Consider the following 15322-nt stretch of genomic DNA (forward strand, 5'->3'; position numbering starts at 1 on the left):
TTTACCCACCCGAACAGAGAAGGTAATGCAATCGATAATCGCCCGCTTTTCGCCTCGAAGATAGATCCGCCTTTCAGGACTTCAGCTGTCCCTTGACGTCGATCTTTAATCCTTAGCGACAAGGCATTTCGCTGAAGTAACGCTTCCCCTGGCGAGGATTGACAAAACCGGGTTGAAAGGAGAACAGGGGTGAAAAAGGGCTCGTCGTTGTTTGTTCAAGCTAAGGGCGGGCTATGCGATCATTGGCGCGATAGAGGAAGCTGCATCGAAAATCTGAATGCCATTACTGTTAGTTGTATAATTATGGAAACTCAAGCCAGAGGAAACTCATTCCTTAATTAGTATGATTGAAAGTAGGTGTCTCATATATAGAGTTTCGATGAGAAAATATAATCAGAATGCACCCCTCATAAACTGTCTTTATCCCCTATTTTATTACAATTTTGTACCCCATTCAACTAGCCACTAACTACACATTTCTCTTTCCAGTAGGATGATTATCCTAATTTTTCTTCGTTACGTTTCAGTTCCTGATGGCAAGCCTATAATTACCAGCGCGTACAACACATCAGCCACGTCGATTTTCCTAGCGTGGAAGGCACCAAGTAGGGACACGATTCACGGAGAATTTTTAGGGTATAAAATTGGATATAGACCAAGAGATAAGACACATATGGAAGTAAAAACTATATACATACGTGACCCGGCTGTTGACGTAAGTTACGTAAGAATGCGTTTCAATCTTTCTTTTTTGTGTGTTGTATTCGGTGTTCCGCCTCCATTTCCCGTAATGTAACATCGCTTTCTCATTTCCATTACAGAATCACAGCATCCACAATTTGGAGACGTATACACAGTACCTAGTCTCGTTGCAAGTTTTCAATCCAGCTGGACACGGACCTGCAACGACCGTTTCTGTGATGACGGATGAAGGAGGTGAGTTATTGTTCTGATATTCTACTCTCGACGCGCTTTCAAATATTGGCGCTTAAAGCTCGATCCATCGATAAAACAGGAAGGCACAGTAATTTTTCTCGTACCCTCGGTCGATAAACGAAACTTCGACGATATCTACTTTAACCGAGTTCGAGTAGGAAGATTCCTGCACGATCGCACATTTACCAACAATCGTTAAAAAAGTTGGAAGAGAAATCACGAGCAATTCCTCCTAAAAAGGTTATTCAAGGAGAGATTAAATTTGTAGAAAGTACAATTTTAAGAAAAATAAAACTATTCGAGAAGCTATCAACAAGAGGTATAAAGTTGTAACCAGCACATGAATAAGGGAGTCGTTAAATTTGATTGGTCTTTCGCCAGATGTCATGTAGTTCTCGGTTTACAGTCGAATGATAAGGATTTATCAACTCCCTTGCACGTGTTGTTACGGAGCCCATATCGAGATCACGACTTTTTTTATCTCCGGCGAGTAAAAAGTTACCTTACATGGAACGAGGAAAAGGTGGCCGCTCTCGAATCAGTTTACAGCCTTCCTAAAACGTTCCTGGAAGGTCCGAATAATTCAATTACCCCATCAGAAGTAGCGCATTACTCTTAATCACCTCTGCCAAAGCAAATTCACCGATTACGCGACAGATAGGGTCTGCAACGTCCGTGAAACAGCGGCACGATCTTTCCATAACTGGCGCAGCCAATGATATCATTTAAATTCCTCGTACGTCAGTGGCGGTGCTCCATGCGCGGAGCACTACAAAGGCGAGCGCTAATACATCAGCAACTTTATGCAAACCGCCTCTATTTCGGTCACGATCGGGCCTCTTTTTGCCTTTTCTGACAGCTCCATGCGTCTCTCCGTGTCCCTGATTTAACTTCAACTTTGCCCCCCTACCCAAGCATGCCCCCGGTAGCTGTGTCACGGGCCGCGCTTGGCCTCGATGAATCTCTCAGCTCTCGCCCCAAATTTGCCTCTAACCAGCCCTTCCCCGACTCTCGCGCGAAACCAGAAAAACGTCCTGGTTCTCCTAATCTAACGCGACCAACCGTTTCGACCGACGAGAGCCTTATCAATCTGAACCTCCATCGTGCCCGCTGATACACCCAATTACCGAACACCGTATCGCGATCCCGCTGACTCGCAGCATCGCTTTGTTCCTCGCTGGCCCCTTCATTGTTCCCGCGAGCGACGTGAGAACACGGAACAAAGACTCAGGAAGGGAGCCGTCGTTCGTCCGAGCCTCCGTAAAATTCGATCGCTCGGAATATTACGGATGCGAGAGGTCCATTCGAAAGCGGAGAAACCGAGCGTCTCGACGGGGGCGACATCTGCGCGGAAATCGACGCGCAGATCACAGCGCCGATGAGCGTCCTAATGACACTGTTTCACGGGAGATTCTTATCGGCCGCCGTGGAAGATCGCAATGAGATACTCTGCACTCGAATCACGTCTCCAGCAATGACAGTTACGGCCACGTGGTACGGAGATCGCCTCCTACGTCCCTGAAAGGCCCGCTCGCCAGCAGGTATCCAGCTGCTCTTCTCCATCGTCCATGAGAGCGGCTGTCGCTGTGTGCTCGGCCGTTTCGCTGCAGGGGTAGGGCATGGTTGGGATTTTCATGGCCGTCCGCGCGTTTTTCAGAGGCCTGTCCGACGTTCTATGAATCACTGGGACGGCGTCCTCGTCGCCTCATCCCAACGAGAGGATCGCCCTCGCCGAATTTCCCTTCCCGGGCTACCCGAAAATCCATACGTTGGCACAGGGCAGGGACCGTGGCGGACAAAGACAGCGTGAAGGGGGTCGCGTCGGGGACGAGGATAGCGGAGACAGCGGGGCAGACAATATTGCGAGCGAGAGAAAGAAGGAGGGGAGGGAAAATAAAGAGCGAGGGGGACGGACGCACACGTGGGCAGAGGAACGGAGACGAAAGCAGGGAGTCGCAGAGATAGAAAGAGGAACGGAGATAATCGTCGGCGGGCTGGAGAAAGAAAGACAGAGGGACGAAGGGGGACAGCCACGCCGTTTCGGTCGTCGCCACCGGCGCGCCTCTCCTCCGATCGATTTTCCACGATTTTTCACTCCATCGTGCGGCGGCTCCTCGAGGGAAGAGAGTGTCGCGGTACGTGGCGAACGCGACACGGACAAAAGTCTCTCGCCTCTCGCCTCGGCGTGAAGAAGACGCGATAAGCGGGGAGCAGCCGAGGGAAACGCGTTGCAGCCACACGAGCGACACGTTAAACACAGCCGGCACTGTGTGAGTAACGTGTCTCTACCCCCCCTATCTCGCCCTTCGCCCCTCCGCAGTTTCTGCCTTTCTTTCTCTCACGCACATTTCCTGGCGCACGTGTATACGCCGCCGGCTTGTCAGCCACTCTTCTGCGGCTGTGTGCGCGCGGGCGCCCCTCGTCGGTGTGCCTGAACGCGCGCGCGCGAGTGCTCGCACACACTCGCCGGCGTGCTCCATCCCTCTCGTACGTACACGTTGCACGGTCTCTGGCACAGAGAGAAGCAGCCGGTGCTCGAGCGTGTGCACAGCGTGAGTTTCTCTCCCTCTCTCTGTACGCCTGTCCGTCCGTTCGTCCGGCTGTTCCCTCTTCCCAACTGGAGGCAAGTCGGAGAAGCGAGCGTGCAGAGGCAGCCGCCGGAGTCACGGCTTTACCGTACGCGCGCGAGAGAACGCTTCTGTGTCGGTGTGCGCGCGGAGCTCGTGGGAGCGGGCCCTGTGCGTGAGTGTACGTGTTACTCGCGGAGGGCAGTGCGTTGTGTCACTTTCGCGGGATCGCAACGCTCCTCCGCGGCTCTGCTGCTCGCGAGATAGTCAGCCCGAGCGAGTTCGTCCGCGCTCCGAGAGCCGCCAGATCAACGTCAATCGGTGTTTCGCTCGAAATGGCGTTTGATCCGTCGCGCGAGCAACGCCTCCTCCCCGCCGCGAGTGACGCCTAGTGTGAGAAAGTTTGCAGTGGTTCGCGGCGCCCAGCATCGCTCCACTTCCGGTCGGGGACCGCTTTCCTCGCCCCCGAAGGGATACGCGAAACGCTCCTGGAATCGCGTGGTAATGATCGAGCCGGTACGTGGGTCCCGGCGTGTACGTGTTCGACGTGGGCGGAATCGTGGCTCGAAGGGTCGATATGGCGTGAAGGGTTCTCCGCGCGGTGCCGAAATCACTCTCGTCGGTTAAGAAAGTGTCCTCGCGAGGATCGAATCGAGCCCAGTGCCCTTGCACAGACCACTCTGCTCCCTCCCCGCTTCTCCTAACACTGGCCTTTCTTAGAGTGTCTGCTCTTTCCTGTTTTCGCGAAGCGCGTCGACACTGTGCAAGATCGAGCTGATTCGCGGCGTATTTGTTTCTTGTGAAACTTTAATGGGAACGCGGCGTGCTCCAACGTCAGTGTCACTCGTTTCGATGGCAATTGCCTCTGCAACGTATTCGGAGCTGTCTACCTTATCGACTCTTGTTGACGACGGTCAGGAATGGAATTTAACCTTTTCGGCGCGACGAACTCGTAAACGCCTTCGTTTAGTTTGCCAGAAGATTTCTGTGCGCAGCTGTATACGGTGCACGTTTGAATCTCACCGCCGAAAGGGTTGACCTCGTAAGTTCCCCCTCCCCGAGACTCGAGGAAATTCGATCGAAATAACTGGCATCCCCGGTGCATTGACAGAGGACGATCGACAAAGGGCAACACCCCTCGAATCTGACCGCGGAAAGAGCGACGTCTCGCAGAGGGAATCGATCAGTCCTCAGTCCTGTCGATCGCCGCGATCCCACGCGACACGGTGTCACCGATGCGGCCGACCTATGCAAATGCATCGGTGCATAGTACGACTCGGAGCGAGTTCGACGCAAGCTTTCCGACTCATCGTCGTGGAATTGGATATTTCTCGTCGCGAGGGATATTGGAATCGGAAGCAGCCGTCGTCTCTCTCTATCCCTGTCCTGACGTCCTTCTCGTGAAACGGAAGTCGCCAGGAAATCGTCGATAGGTCGTCAGTCGTCGGGCGAGAAACGCAACATTTACGAGCAACGCGCTTTTAATGAGAACGCGTACCTATAGGGTGTATCACAATTCGTGAGAACCAGTTCCATAGGAAATTCACACGAAAACGATGGCCGTTGTGAGATATGTATAAGTATACGTTTTATCTGGATTTGTTTCCTTAAACTCTTTCCTTGATTAATCATTCGGCAGCAGTGGGTGATGCTATGGAAATGCTTTTAGGTATTTTTTAAATACTGCAGTATGATTGGTCCTGTGTATTCTTTCCAGACTTGCCATTGGTCGAATTGGCAATTTTTCATTTTGGAGCAAAAGATATTTTTCGCTCAGGTCACAATTTGGGACCATATCTAGTCACCTATGCGAAAATAAGCTATAAAACCTGATGAACCTACCAATGACTCCTTAATTATGCAGAAATGAGGTCATCCTAGAGAGTAGTACTGTGCTCCATTCTCCATAAAACTGAGTCCATTTACCTGTAAATTACGGCCCACCCTATATAGATGGACGCGTGAGTGCAACGCGCATGTGAGTCATCTTTCATCGTAGAACTCGAATTTTCATGTCTGCATCGCCGGAAGTGTTTTTCTGCGTTTATCCTCATCATCCGTTTGTCGAAACACGACCTCCCCAGCAACTTTCTGGCCAACTAGGATGAACGCTAAGAGTTTCTCCGTGACGTATAAATGTCAAGGCTCGCGGTGTGCTCGTGCACGCGTGCAGCGCCGTTGCGGTCGGTTCTTGGTTAACTTGCGGTTAATATCGCAATCGTTGAGTCATAATTGCAAGTCGTCAATCCGTTTGCTCGGGCTGTCTACTAAATCCGCAGTAAACAATCCCTCTTTGTTCGAAACGCGACGATTTTCCCAGCGAACGGAAGGAAATTCAAAAGTATCAGACTACGTACAAGACGATTATTTAACTATTCTTTGACTACTGCGTTAATTCTAGATTGTCACGCAAGATGGATTTGAAGAGCTCTGATTGTAGAAATTATTGAGAATTATGGTTGATCCAGGGCTCAGATGTCCAATAGGATCGAGCTACCCCAATGCTCTAAAGTTGAAAATGTTGTACCTGCAACATTTTAGAAAGTTAGATATCGATTAGTTGCTGTAACAATGACAGAACTCCAACTATTGTCTCTTCAAGTCATTGTTACATTACCTCCCATTTAGAATACTAATGAGTTTTACTCTGCCTTTCTGAGTAATCATCCTTATCTCAGAAAATTCAACTTCTAGCTCTACTCCTAATAGTCCCAATATTTAGAGCTCCTTCCACAACTTTCTAAAGCCTAGATTTTCATATCAACTCTAAATCCAAGGTGAGGCACTTCAGACAGAGGCACTTGGTTCTCTGAACGATGTCCCCAGCCCCAGACACCGTCAATTTTTCACCTCTCTTGTCTGGACTCTCAAAACGTGTGAAGTTGTTTCCCCTCTCTATAAGCCACTTGAAATCGATCGATCGTGTGACAGTTGCCAGGTTGAGAATCTCTGACCCCTGGGACCCGTCCAGGGAGTAGGAGATTTTCGACAACTCTTTCTGTGGAAGCGCGAAACGAACGTCGCTCGATCCCCGACCCGTCGTGGCGGCATACGCCCGCGCGTCCCCTCGCGTACTAAAAATATAAGGGGAAGCCGCTTTAAACCATTCCAGAGGGGCCGTGTAATTATTGCTGGCCAGCCGGCGAGCCCGATGCGCTCGTTGCTGGCGGCGGTCTTCGTTGTTGCTACCGGCGCTGTCGCTGCCCCGGTGTGTATGGCGACGAGAAACAATCGAGGCCATCATTCTGACTAATTGAGGCGGTCGACGTCGCAATTAGGACAACGCGAGCCACAACTGTCCTCGAACAGACTCTAACCCATTCTTGTCACTTATTCCCATCCCCCGATCCAGGAAAACGACGGTAGTAATCAGCTTAGCTATTCTGGGGGAGGAGAGCAAATTGGGCTGGTCGTTCGATCTCGAAGCCACGTTTAATATTCCGTCCACGTCGCGTACGAGGTACGCACACATATCGGGCCGCTAGGATGCAGCGCGAATCCAATCGCCGCTTCGTTAGCCTCGATCCTCGCTGCCCGACATATTCCTCGACAATTTCCCATTTTCCTCCAGGCGGCCCAGAGACACGGCAGCCAATCGATTACCCGCCCGATCGGCGTTCCCGTGCCATCGCCGCGCAGCGCTCGAAGGATGATCGCTCCTCGGTGAGAGAGGCCCACCGTGTCCTCCCCTTTTTGGGAACGATCCTCGACGGCGTTCTTATCGTTCGGGGACCGATCGAACCTGCGCGATATGAGACGACGAAAAGTGTTCTACCCCGTGGTGCTCGGGCCCGCGGCGTAGCCGTTTGCGTGGCCAACGCGGCATGGACTTTCGCGGACCCTCGGCTCGCAAGACGGACCGTTGTTCGGCGTATCCCTGTGTGCGTTCGCGACGAGTGCCGTTGCAGGGATGAAACGGGCGAGGGCGACGAGATCGGCCGGAAGAGTGACGAGGATGGACGCAGCTGCAGTGGCTATCATGCTGCGGATCCTGTTCGCCTTCGCGGAGCCGATCACTCAGACCGAAGAGCAGACCTACGAACAGACCACCTACACGGTGCCTATCTCCACCACGGAGAACGACAGCGACATTTGTCGAGGTAAATCGATTCGATTAGCGGAAACTTCCCTCTGACCAGGGACCACGATGAAACAAAAGCGTGCGTGTTTGCACTGTTCGAGCGTTGTCGCAGCGCAATGTTTCTTGGAGATCTTGGAAATCGGTTTTCGTTTCGAGAGCAAAAGGCGCACCAGACTGCAATGTCGTTATTACCTGCGAGTCTTTCGGATCCAGACGGTTTATGGGTTTATAGTTTGCGAGTGGGGGTGTACCTGAGGACCCTCTGTGGCCGCTATTGTTGGGAACTAGCGAACCGAACAGGTAGGGTCTCGAGTAACCCTACGAAAATTGTGTTCTTTCAACGCTCGATTTCAATCTGTTTTCTATATTCAAATATTCTGGTGATTATTTTAGCAGTAGGGCTGGTGGATCACCAGCTGTCTGGGAACATGCTGTTAGTCACTAGGAAGCCCCTTGATCAGGGCTTTGTAACAGCTTCGTCCAAAACAACTTATGCTTCGTCACACGTTCTATTGTAAAGTAAAAATTTGCGTGGATTTCGTATGAATGAAGCGTAGAGGAAGCAGTAGTACAAGGACTCTGGTCACCCCCTCTCATACATCTATCTCATTCTTGTAGATTACATATACTCACTTTTGTACTTCAGTTGCATTTACAAAATCTTTGTTAATGCTGCAGGAATTTGGTTGTCTGTGTCACCGACAAATTGAGAACAAAAAGAAACATAGCAGAATTTTCCATAGATTAAGATAAGCGACAGAATTTGCTTAAGAGGCAGACACAATCTTTGCACGCGTCGTGTCAATAGAGCAAAGATTACTTGTCCGTGTTTCTTATTTGTCTAGGTAACTTCCGTTCTTCTACGACTTCAAGAAAAGAAAACTGTCCGAGTCGTATATCTCTTGGTACTTTCATTTATCTTTAATAATGTAACGTCTTTCCTACATCGAGTACAAAAGAAAGACAAGCATCAGAAGTCACTGGGAGGTCATAGACACACTGAATGCGCGAAAGAGTTATACAAGACGGGCGCAATTTAACCGATTAATTGCCACTGTTGCTGATCCAGCATGTACTCCCTTGAAGCGATAAATAAACGAGGGCGAAATAATGTCACGACGAATAAAATCTCTCCATAGGACGTTTTATTATCTGTGACTTTTTAATGAACCTCCCTCCAAGCGCCACTCTGAATGTCCCATTCGATGTATCAAAAGTGGGGACAATTTATGGATACGATTAACGCTCGTGGATTTATCGATACCGACACTGTGGAGAAAATATGACTGGCAAATTGAATATTCTCGAGGATAAATCAACCGTCTTGCCTGGTTGGGAGATTTAGAGCTGGAAGTTTTCAAATATTCAAATTTTCAAATATTTAAATTTTCAAATATTCAAATTTTCAAATTTTCAAATTTTCAAATATTCAAATTTTCAAATGTTCAAATTTTCAAATATTCAAATTTTCAAATTTTCAAATTTTCAAATTTTTAAATTTTCAAATTTTCAAATTTTCAAATATTCAAATTATTAGAAATTTAAATTCTCAATTCTTTCAAGAAAACAAAATATAATGAACAACTTTAACTGTGAATATTTCATAAGGTGTTCACTCCATTTCACAACAAATTGAGTGCTACACTCGACAATCTCTTTTCGTCATTACCTACTAAATATACCCGCAAACAATACTACATAAGTAATAATTACAGTCCTCGATTGAAAATAACAAAAAGGAAGTCACAGTATACGCCCCCAATATGAAATGCAGACCCGAAGCACCCAACAGAATCTGAACTGGAATTATCTCGTTTCACTCGCAGCGAGCGTCAAGGTATCTATTCCATTTGCCAGATAGCAATTGAACTTCCGCGACGAGTCGACTCATCCCAGCCACTTAGCAGGCGAAGATCGTGCCGCTTCCTTCTCGAAACGAAGTCACCCGCGGCGATCGAGCGGAAATCGATACTCAAGAAAAATATCCGCCGGGGCTCGGTCGTAATCTCGCGGCGAAGATTTTCCAGTCGCGTGCAACCGACTCGCGCGCGACTCATTTCCTTTTCCGTCTCGATTTCGAGGAACACGGTGCAGCAGGCTAGTATTACATTTCTCTCGCGGAATCCACCTCGCGGCCACGCTCTATCTCGCTCCCGATCCTCTCCTGATCTCGTCCCTCTTCGAGGGCGTTACGTAAGCGGCCAACCCGCGGATTCACGGGTGCACACGTTATCATAAAGCCATGAAAACGCTGCCTTACGTTTCTTCTCCGCCTGTCGAGTTCCATGGCGTGACCACGAAACGAGTTTCCATGGGAAACGGAGAGGAAACGGCTCCTAGGCGTCACTCGATCCTCCGCGGTGGACAGGAAACGAATCCCGTTTCTGCTCGAAGAAAAGCCCGAGCCAAAGGCGTGGTTCGATGATTTCCTCGGCTCATTCCGATTCTGTATCGCGATGGGTTATCGTCGGTTACCAAAATGTTGTGTTCCTCTTCACGGAGCTGTCGCGCTCCGGCTGACCTTATGCCATGTTCTGTCGGCCAGGTATAAAATTATGGAAATAAGGCTGTTGTCGCGCTTAGACTCGGTTCCTCCTCTTCTCTCTCTTTTTTGAAAGTCGAAGCACGTTATCTCTCACGGGGGCATTCAGACGTTCTATTTTTACGGGCCAAGGGAGGTGTTCGCCAAGGTCGCGACTCTAATTCGCATGCTCGAAAATGTCTAGCCTTTTTGTCCGTTTGCTAATGTCCGACGCGTATCTTGAATTAATGGCGAACTACGCCCCGTGACGTTGCCCCAGAGAAACGTCCCACACCTTTTACTATCGACCGCTGGCGATTCTGTCGGATGGCACAATCGCTTGATATAAAATTTTAGTCATCGCGAATTCAGGGGAACGCGTCGTTCGCGGAAACATACGATAAGGGATTGATCTGATGGAGCTTCTCGAAAATTCAGGAGAGGCTCTGAACTCTAGATAGAATATTGACTCTCTGACGAGACTCTGCTTGTTGATGAAACCCGAGACTGTCGAAGTAGATAATGATACGTGGCTTTCAGAACAGACACTTTAGTGCTGCAGTTTTAATCCACTTGTAGTTCTCCAGCATCGGCGCAGCAAAAACTACAGGTAGATTAAAACTTCAGTATCAAGTGGCTCATGAATTATTAATTGCCAGCTCTCTACAGAATATATCATTACTCTCGATATCGTACGCTGCGTCACTCTGCAATAAATACGCTTTAAAGGTCATTTTGAAAAGGCATTCCAAGTCCATAAGGCTAACCAAATTAAAGCAAATTGATTGGTCAATCGAGTGGTCAACCCTGTGTCTAAAACTAATTACAAATTTCAAAGCTCTTAGTTTAAAGAAAAGACTTAATATCCTAGTTCCACGTCTTATTTATAGTCTCCACAGCCTCATTGAAGAGTCAACGTTACACCTGGGTATCTCTTCTTCATCGATCTCTCCTTTCACCTATTTATCTTAGCGCCAAGCGGATAAATAATACATGGATTTATTGACCTGCGGCGGACTCGCGATCTCGCGGTAGGGTTAAATAGCGCGGACCAGCTCGGGTTGGTCGGTTGTAAAATTGCATTGGTTGCATTTCAAGTTCATAAACTTGCCGTTCAGGAAATGAGAGCCACGTAACGCGAAGCAGGTAGCCGGCGATCGTTTTCTTATCAACGGGTTCCTTTCACTCGCGCGCCGTTACTCGAGCCGATCCTAATAAAGGCACTTTCGCCTATTTCTCGTATCCTCGAAGGAACGCCTCTTATGCGTCGCAAAACCCAACGAAATTACCTTCTAGCTAATTGCAGGCAAAATTCCCATTTGGACTATGATTCACTTCGGTAGACAAGTTTGCGTTCGTGGAGACTTCTGAGGAACTGAAAGTACTGTTTCTATCAAGAGGACCTATATTGTACGTTGAGGAGCAGCATTTTCGCTTCCCAATTTTTACGAAATGATACTCTTTTAAATATAGATACAGAATGCATTCTCCTTGTATTATACAAGAATTATATCAGCCTGGTGTAATCACTTAAGCGCCAAGTAATAAAATAAATATAAAAGTGTGATCACTCTTCGTGACTTCGATAACATCTTTCTGTCTTACCAAACCATTTTTCTTCACGCGAGAATCCTCGACAGGGAGTAGTTAACTGAATAGTTGCCTGAGAACTGACCATTTCGCGTTTAGATTATATTAAAATTTTCCGGTTACTGCACAGTTCCTGTACGTAATTTCCACGTCTGATGGTATCTCGCGGCAACATTAGCAGAGAAGAAAGCAGCCCTGAATTATTTCCCCAAGCGGCTGAAGAATACCTCGAGAGTTCCAAAAGTGTACGCGCAGAAAGGAAAAGCGTTAGCGCCGTAAATAGAAGAAAACGAAGGGAACGTTCGCGTTTTCCCTGAACCCGGAAAAGTCGGCCGCAGAAAAGGCGCGAGACCTCGACGTAATCGTTCCCTCCTTTCTCTTCCTTTTTTTCTTCGCCTCGCCAACGCTCCGCAGCGATGTCGAGAGTGAAGTTGCACACGCTCGACCTTGCCTCTATTCACCGCGATAATCGTATTCATTTTTCAGCCGGTGCGTGAGCGCGCGCGCGCGCGAGCACTCGATACACAGTCATCAGCCGGGCAGACACGAATTGTAAAAGGTTGCGGTCGATTGTCGTGACTCGCCTTCTCGCTTTTATCGCGACACGACGTGAATACGAAGTGGAACGAGACTGTTCCTCTTCGCACACGGGTTTTCGTCGCGGAGAGGGCCATTATTCCCCTGGGGCTGGCGAAACGCGAAACGTCGCATTAAGTTGTCGCCAAATGCATCCGAGAAGGAGTCGGACCCGACACGAGACAGGAAATGGAATGGATTTTGTGAGCTTGCAAGCTGCAGGAGTTATGAATCGCTTGTTCGTTCTTGAAGGTGTCTGCCTCTGATGAAGTATATGCTACTTCTGATAGGAAAAATATCGCATGGTCGTAATTAAAGGTATTGAGAGTTGAAGATATTCGAGGTAATGGGGCCTAGGATTAAGTTTACTATGGAGTAAGTACTTGGTACATACTTAGAAAAGTTCGAACTTTACTAAGCAATTGGAATATTCTGTGTTTCTTTCATGTACACGCCACTAGAGAAATCGATTTAGAGTCGAGATGCTTCGTACAGCCTTATGAAGTGCTTGTATCACAAGAGGAGCATTAAACTTCTTATTCCGATAACCTGAGCGTGGTAACATTAGTACTTTCGCAGACTTTACGACCATGCTATAGGCAGATATTCTTTTTAGCTGTTTCTTGTGACATACCTAAAAATAGATAGTTATTCAGCGTGCCTCATGAGACTTGTTAACTTATCTATATATCTAGAATTAAATGAGTTGCGGGAATGAAATTGCTATAAGTCACTCATGCACTTCTTCTAGGAATAACTGTCAGGTATTTAGTGTCCAATCTCTAGATTTACACGTGACAATAGATTACAGTGAAGTTGCACGAACATTAAGACAGTAAATAAAGCGTTAATATTTCTGTAGACACTGATACAAGAGATTCTACCAACTAGAAACATATCAAATAAAAGAAACAGTTACCTTCCACTGATTATAGCACAACGAATCCAGCTCCAAGCAAGTAATAGAAACCTTCAACCTTTCACCCCTCAATTCTCTCCAACAGCAAGAACCCTAACAACGTTAAATTTCATCACACATCGAACGTTCCAGCTCCTTCCACCCTTGGATCTCGAACCTCCCGAACCTCACCTGTGCTCAAACACGCGGCAAACAGCCGCTCGAGTTTAAACGGTCGCGCACCCGAGGCCTAAAGTTTCATTCTCGTTCGCGCGTGGACGAGTATTGCGTTACACAGAAGCACTAAGGCTATACCGTGCATTATTGAAGTCCGTTTGGTGCTCGAGGGGTATCAGTTTGCCAGGTAATTTATCGTTTGAAATCGGAAACATGCTTCATCGGTGCTCCTCCAGCCGAAAATTTCGATAAGCGGCCACTCGATCCACCACTACCCACAAAACTCGTTGGTTTTCGAATTCAACGCTAACAGGAATCTCTGCTTCATTTCTCGAGCAGTTCACAGCAGAAAAATGTAAGAAACTCCATCCTGAAGCCACGACAGGAGGCTGGTGAAACGGTTGAAGCTTGTCGCCTCGTTCCATCCCTCTTGCAGGTTTCGTTGAAAGAGAAATCGATGATTGTCGACAAAGGATTCGACTCTTTGAAGCGCCCTGCGAACTCGCTTCTTGAGGAAGGGCGTTTTAGGTAGCTGGAAGAGCACGCAGCCTCGATCTTAGAAGCTGCGGTCGCAGGGAACGGTGTCTATAGAGTTACTCGTCGACGCGAGGGGTCTGAGAAGACACTCGAGGCGAAATTAATTATTCAGACTTTGGCCGTCGCGGCCTCGCTCTCGTCTTTGTGCGCGGAAAATTGGAAGGTCGTCTTCCAAGGAGGATGATGAGCGGCCGACGAAAAAGAGGGAAAAGAGGCGGCGCCGCCAAGTGCACCGACCGAAAAATAGTTTACGGAGCTGCGGATATTGAGCTGTGCTGCGCGCAAAATACGGAAAATTGCCGGTTCGTGCTATCCACCCGCAGGATTCCTTCTTCTGGAACGTGCCTCCCGAGAATCGTGCTTGCGGATAATCGAAAGCGAGATTCAATCATTTCTCTTCTTTTTTCGGGTAGAAATTTTCCAGCTGGGAGGAATGCTTATCGTTCGATCCTAATTTCTGTTTCTGCTCCTTCGCAGTGCCAACGAAACCATTGAATCTCACCTCTAACGGCATCAACTCTACCACCATCGAACTGTCATGGGCCGAGCCGGACTGCGCCAATGGGATCATTTCCGGTTACCGTATCTACTATATGTACTCCAATTACACCGACGTGCAGATGTACAAAATCAACGAGGAGAATGGACCGATCATCGATTTCCTCCTGAAGGAACTGAGTGAGTAGCCTCCAGAAATATGAAGCAATTTTGTGTGATTGGTTCCGTGTCTACTGTTCTTCCGATTGCTGGTATTTGCTGCAGGCTCAGCCAATAATTTCTGTTTGGAGGCTCTATTATAGAAGAACTCCTTTAAAGAAACAATAAAGCACTAAGTTGAATCAATCTATGTCTAGGTCTTTGTTTCTAGGACATTTTTCTGAAGTCTTTCTTTTGAAGAATTTATTTTCCTTAGTTGTACGGAAACAGTACTCGTAAGTACATATCTGTTTCGAGAGTTATCGTATCGAAGTAAATTCTGGTGTACGAGACTCATCGATAAGCTGGAACTCTTATCGGTGGAATGCGTTACGGTCTCGAGCTTGAGGATTGCAGATGAATGCATCGGTAGATAACGCATTGAGGGCGGAGTATTGGTTAATCAGTGAGGGGACAAATGAATCTCGTTCGAAGTTGCTTAAGCAAGAAATTAATGACTGTGCCTCGCTAGCATTGATTTTTCTTTGATCGGTGTTCTTTATCTACGAAAGCAATTTATCTACTTTTATAGCTACGAAAAACTAAGTAGAATAGCCTAAAATGGTCTGCAAACTTTCTTTCTTTTTGCGAGACTTGCGCTCTCCTTACCCTGAGAACATTCTCTTAGTTTTTGATAGTACGTCGTTAGTATGCGTCACTATGGTGCAGGATATTACAGAAATTATTAAAGATGATGTCGTCAAAGCGTCTTTTAGTTAGTCTTTAGAGAGTTTTACGAGAGC

General features: G+C 47.8%; 1 protein-coding gene across 4 annotated transcripts in view; it reads left to right on the forward strand.

Moving 5' to 3' along the window:
• The window catches only part of LOC143180493 (putative receptor-type tyrosine-protein phosphatase mosPTP-1), a 336896-nt gene that overhangs the window by 313195 nt on the left and 8379 nt on the right, over nt 1-15322 (forward strand). For 3 of the 4 annotated variants that reach the window (XM_076380249.1, XM_076380251.1, XM_076380250.1), the window contains exons 5-7: nt 528-715; nt 822-936; nt 14361-14561. In XM_076380249.1, the coding sequence (XP_076236364.1) occupies nt 528-715; nt 822-936; nt 14361-14561 (504 nt within the window). Of the gene's footprint in view, nt 1-527; nt 716-821; nt 937-7277; nt 7604-14360; nt 14562-15322 lie in introns of those variants that run through there. The other variant, XM_076380252.1, reaches the window with a different exon arrangement.

Source organism: Calliopsis andreniformis, chromosome 6 (genome assembly GCF_051401765.1).
Source record: "Calliopsis andreniformis isolate RMS-2024a chromosome 6, iyCalAndr_principal, whole genome shotgun sequence".
Taxonomy (NCBI): Eukaryota; Metazoa; Arthropoda; class Insecta; order Hymenoptera; family Andrenidae; genus Calliopsis; species Calliopsis andreniformis.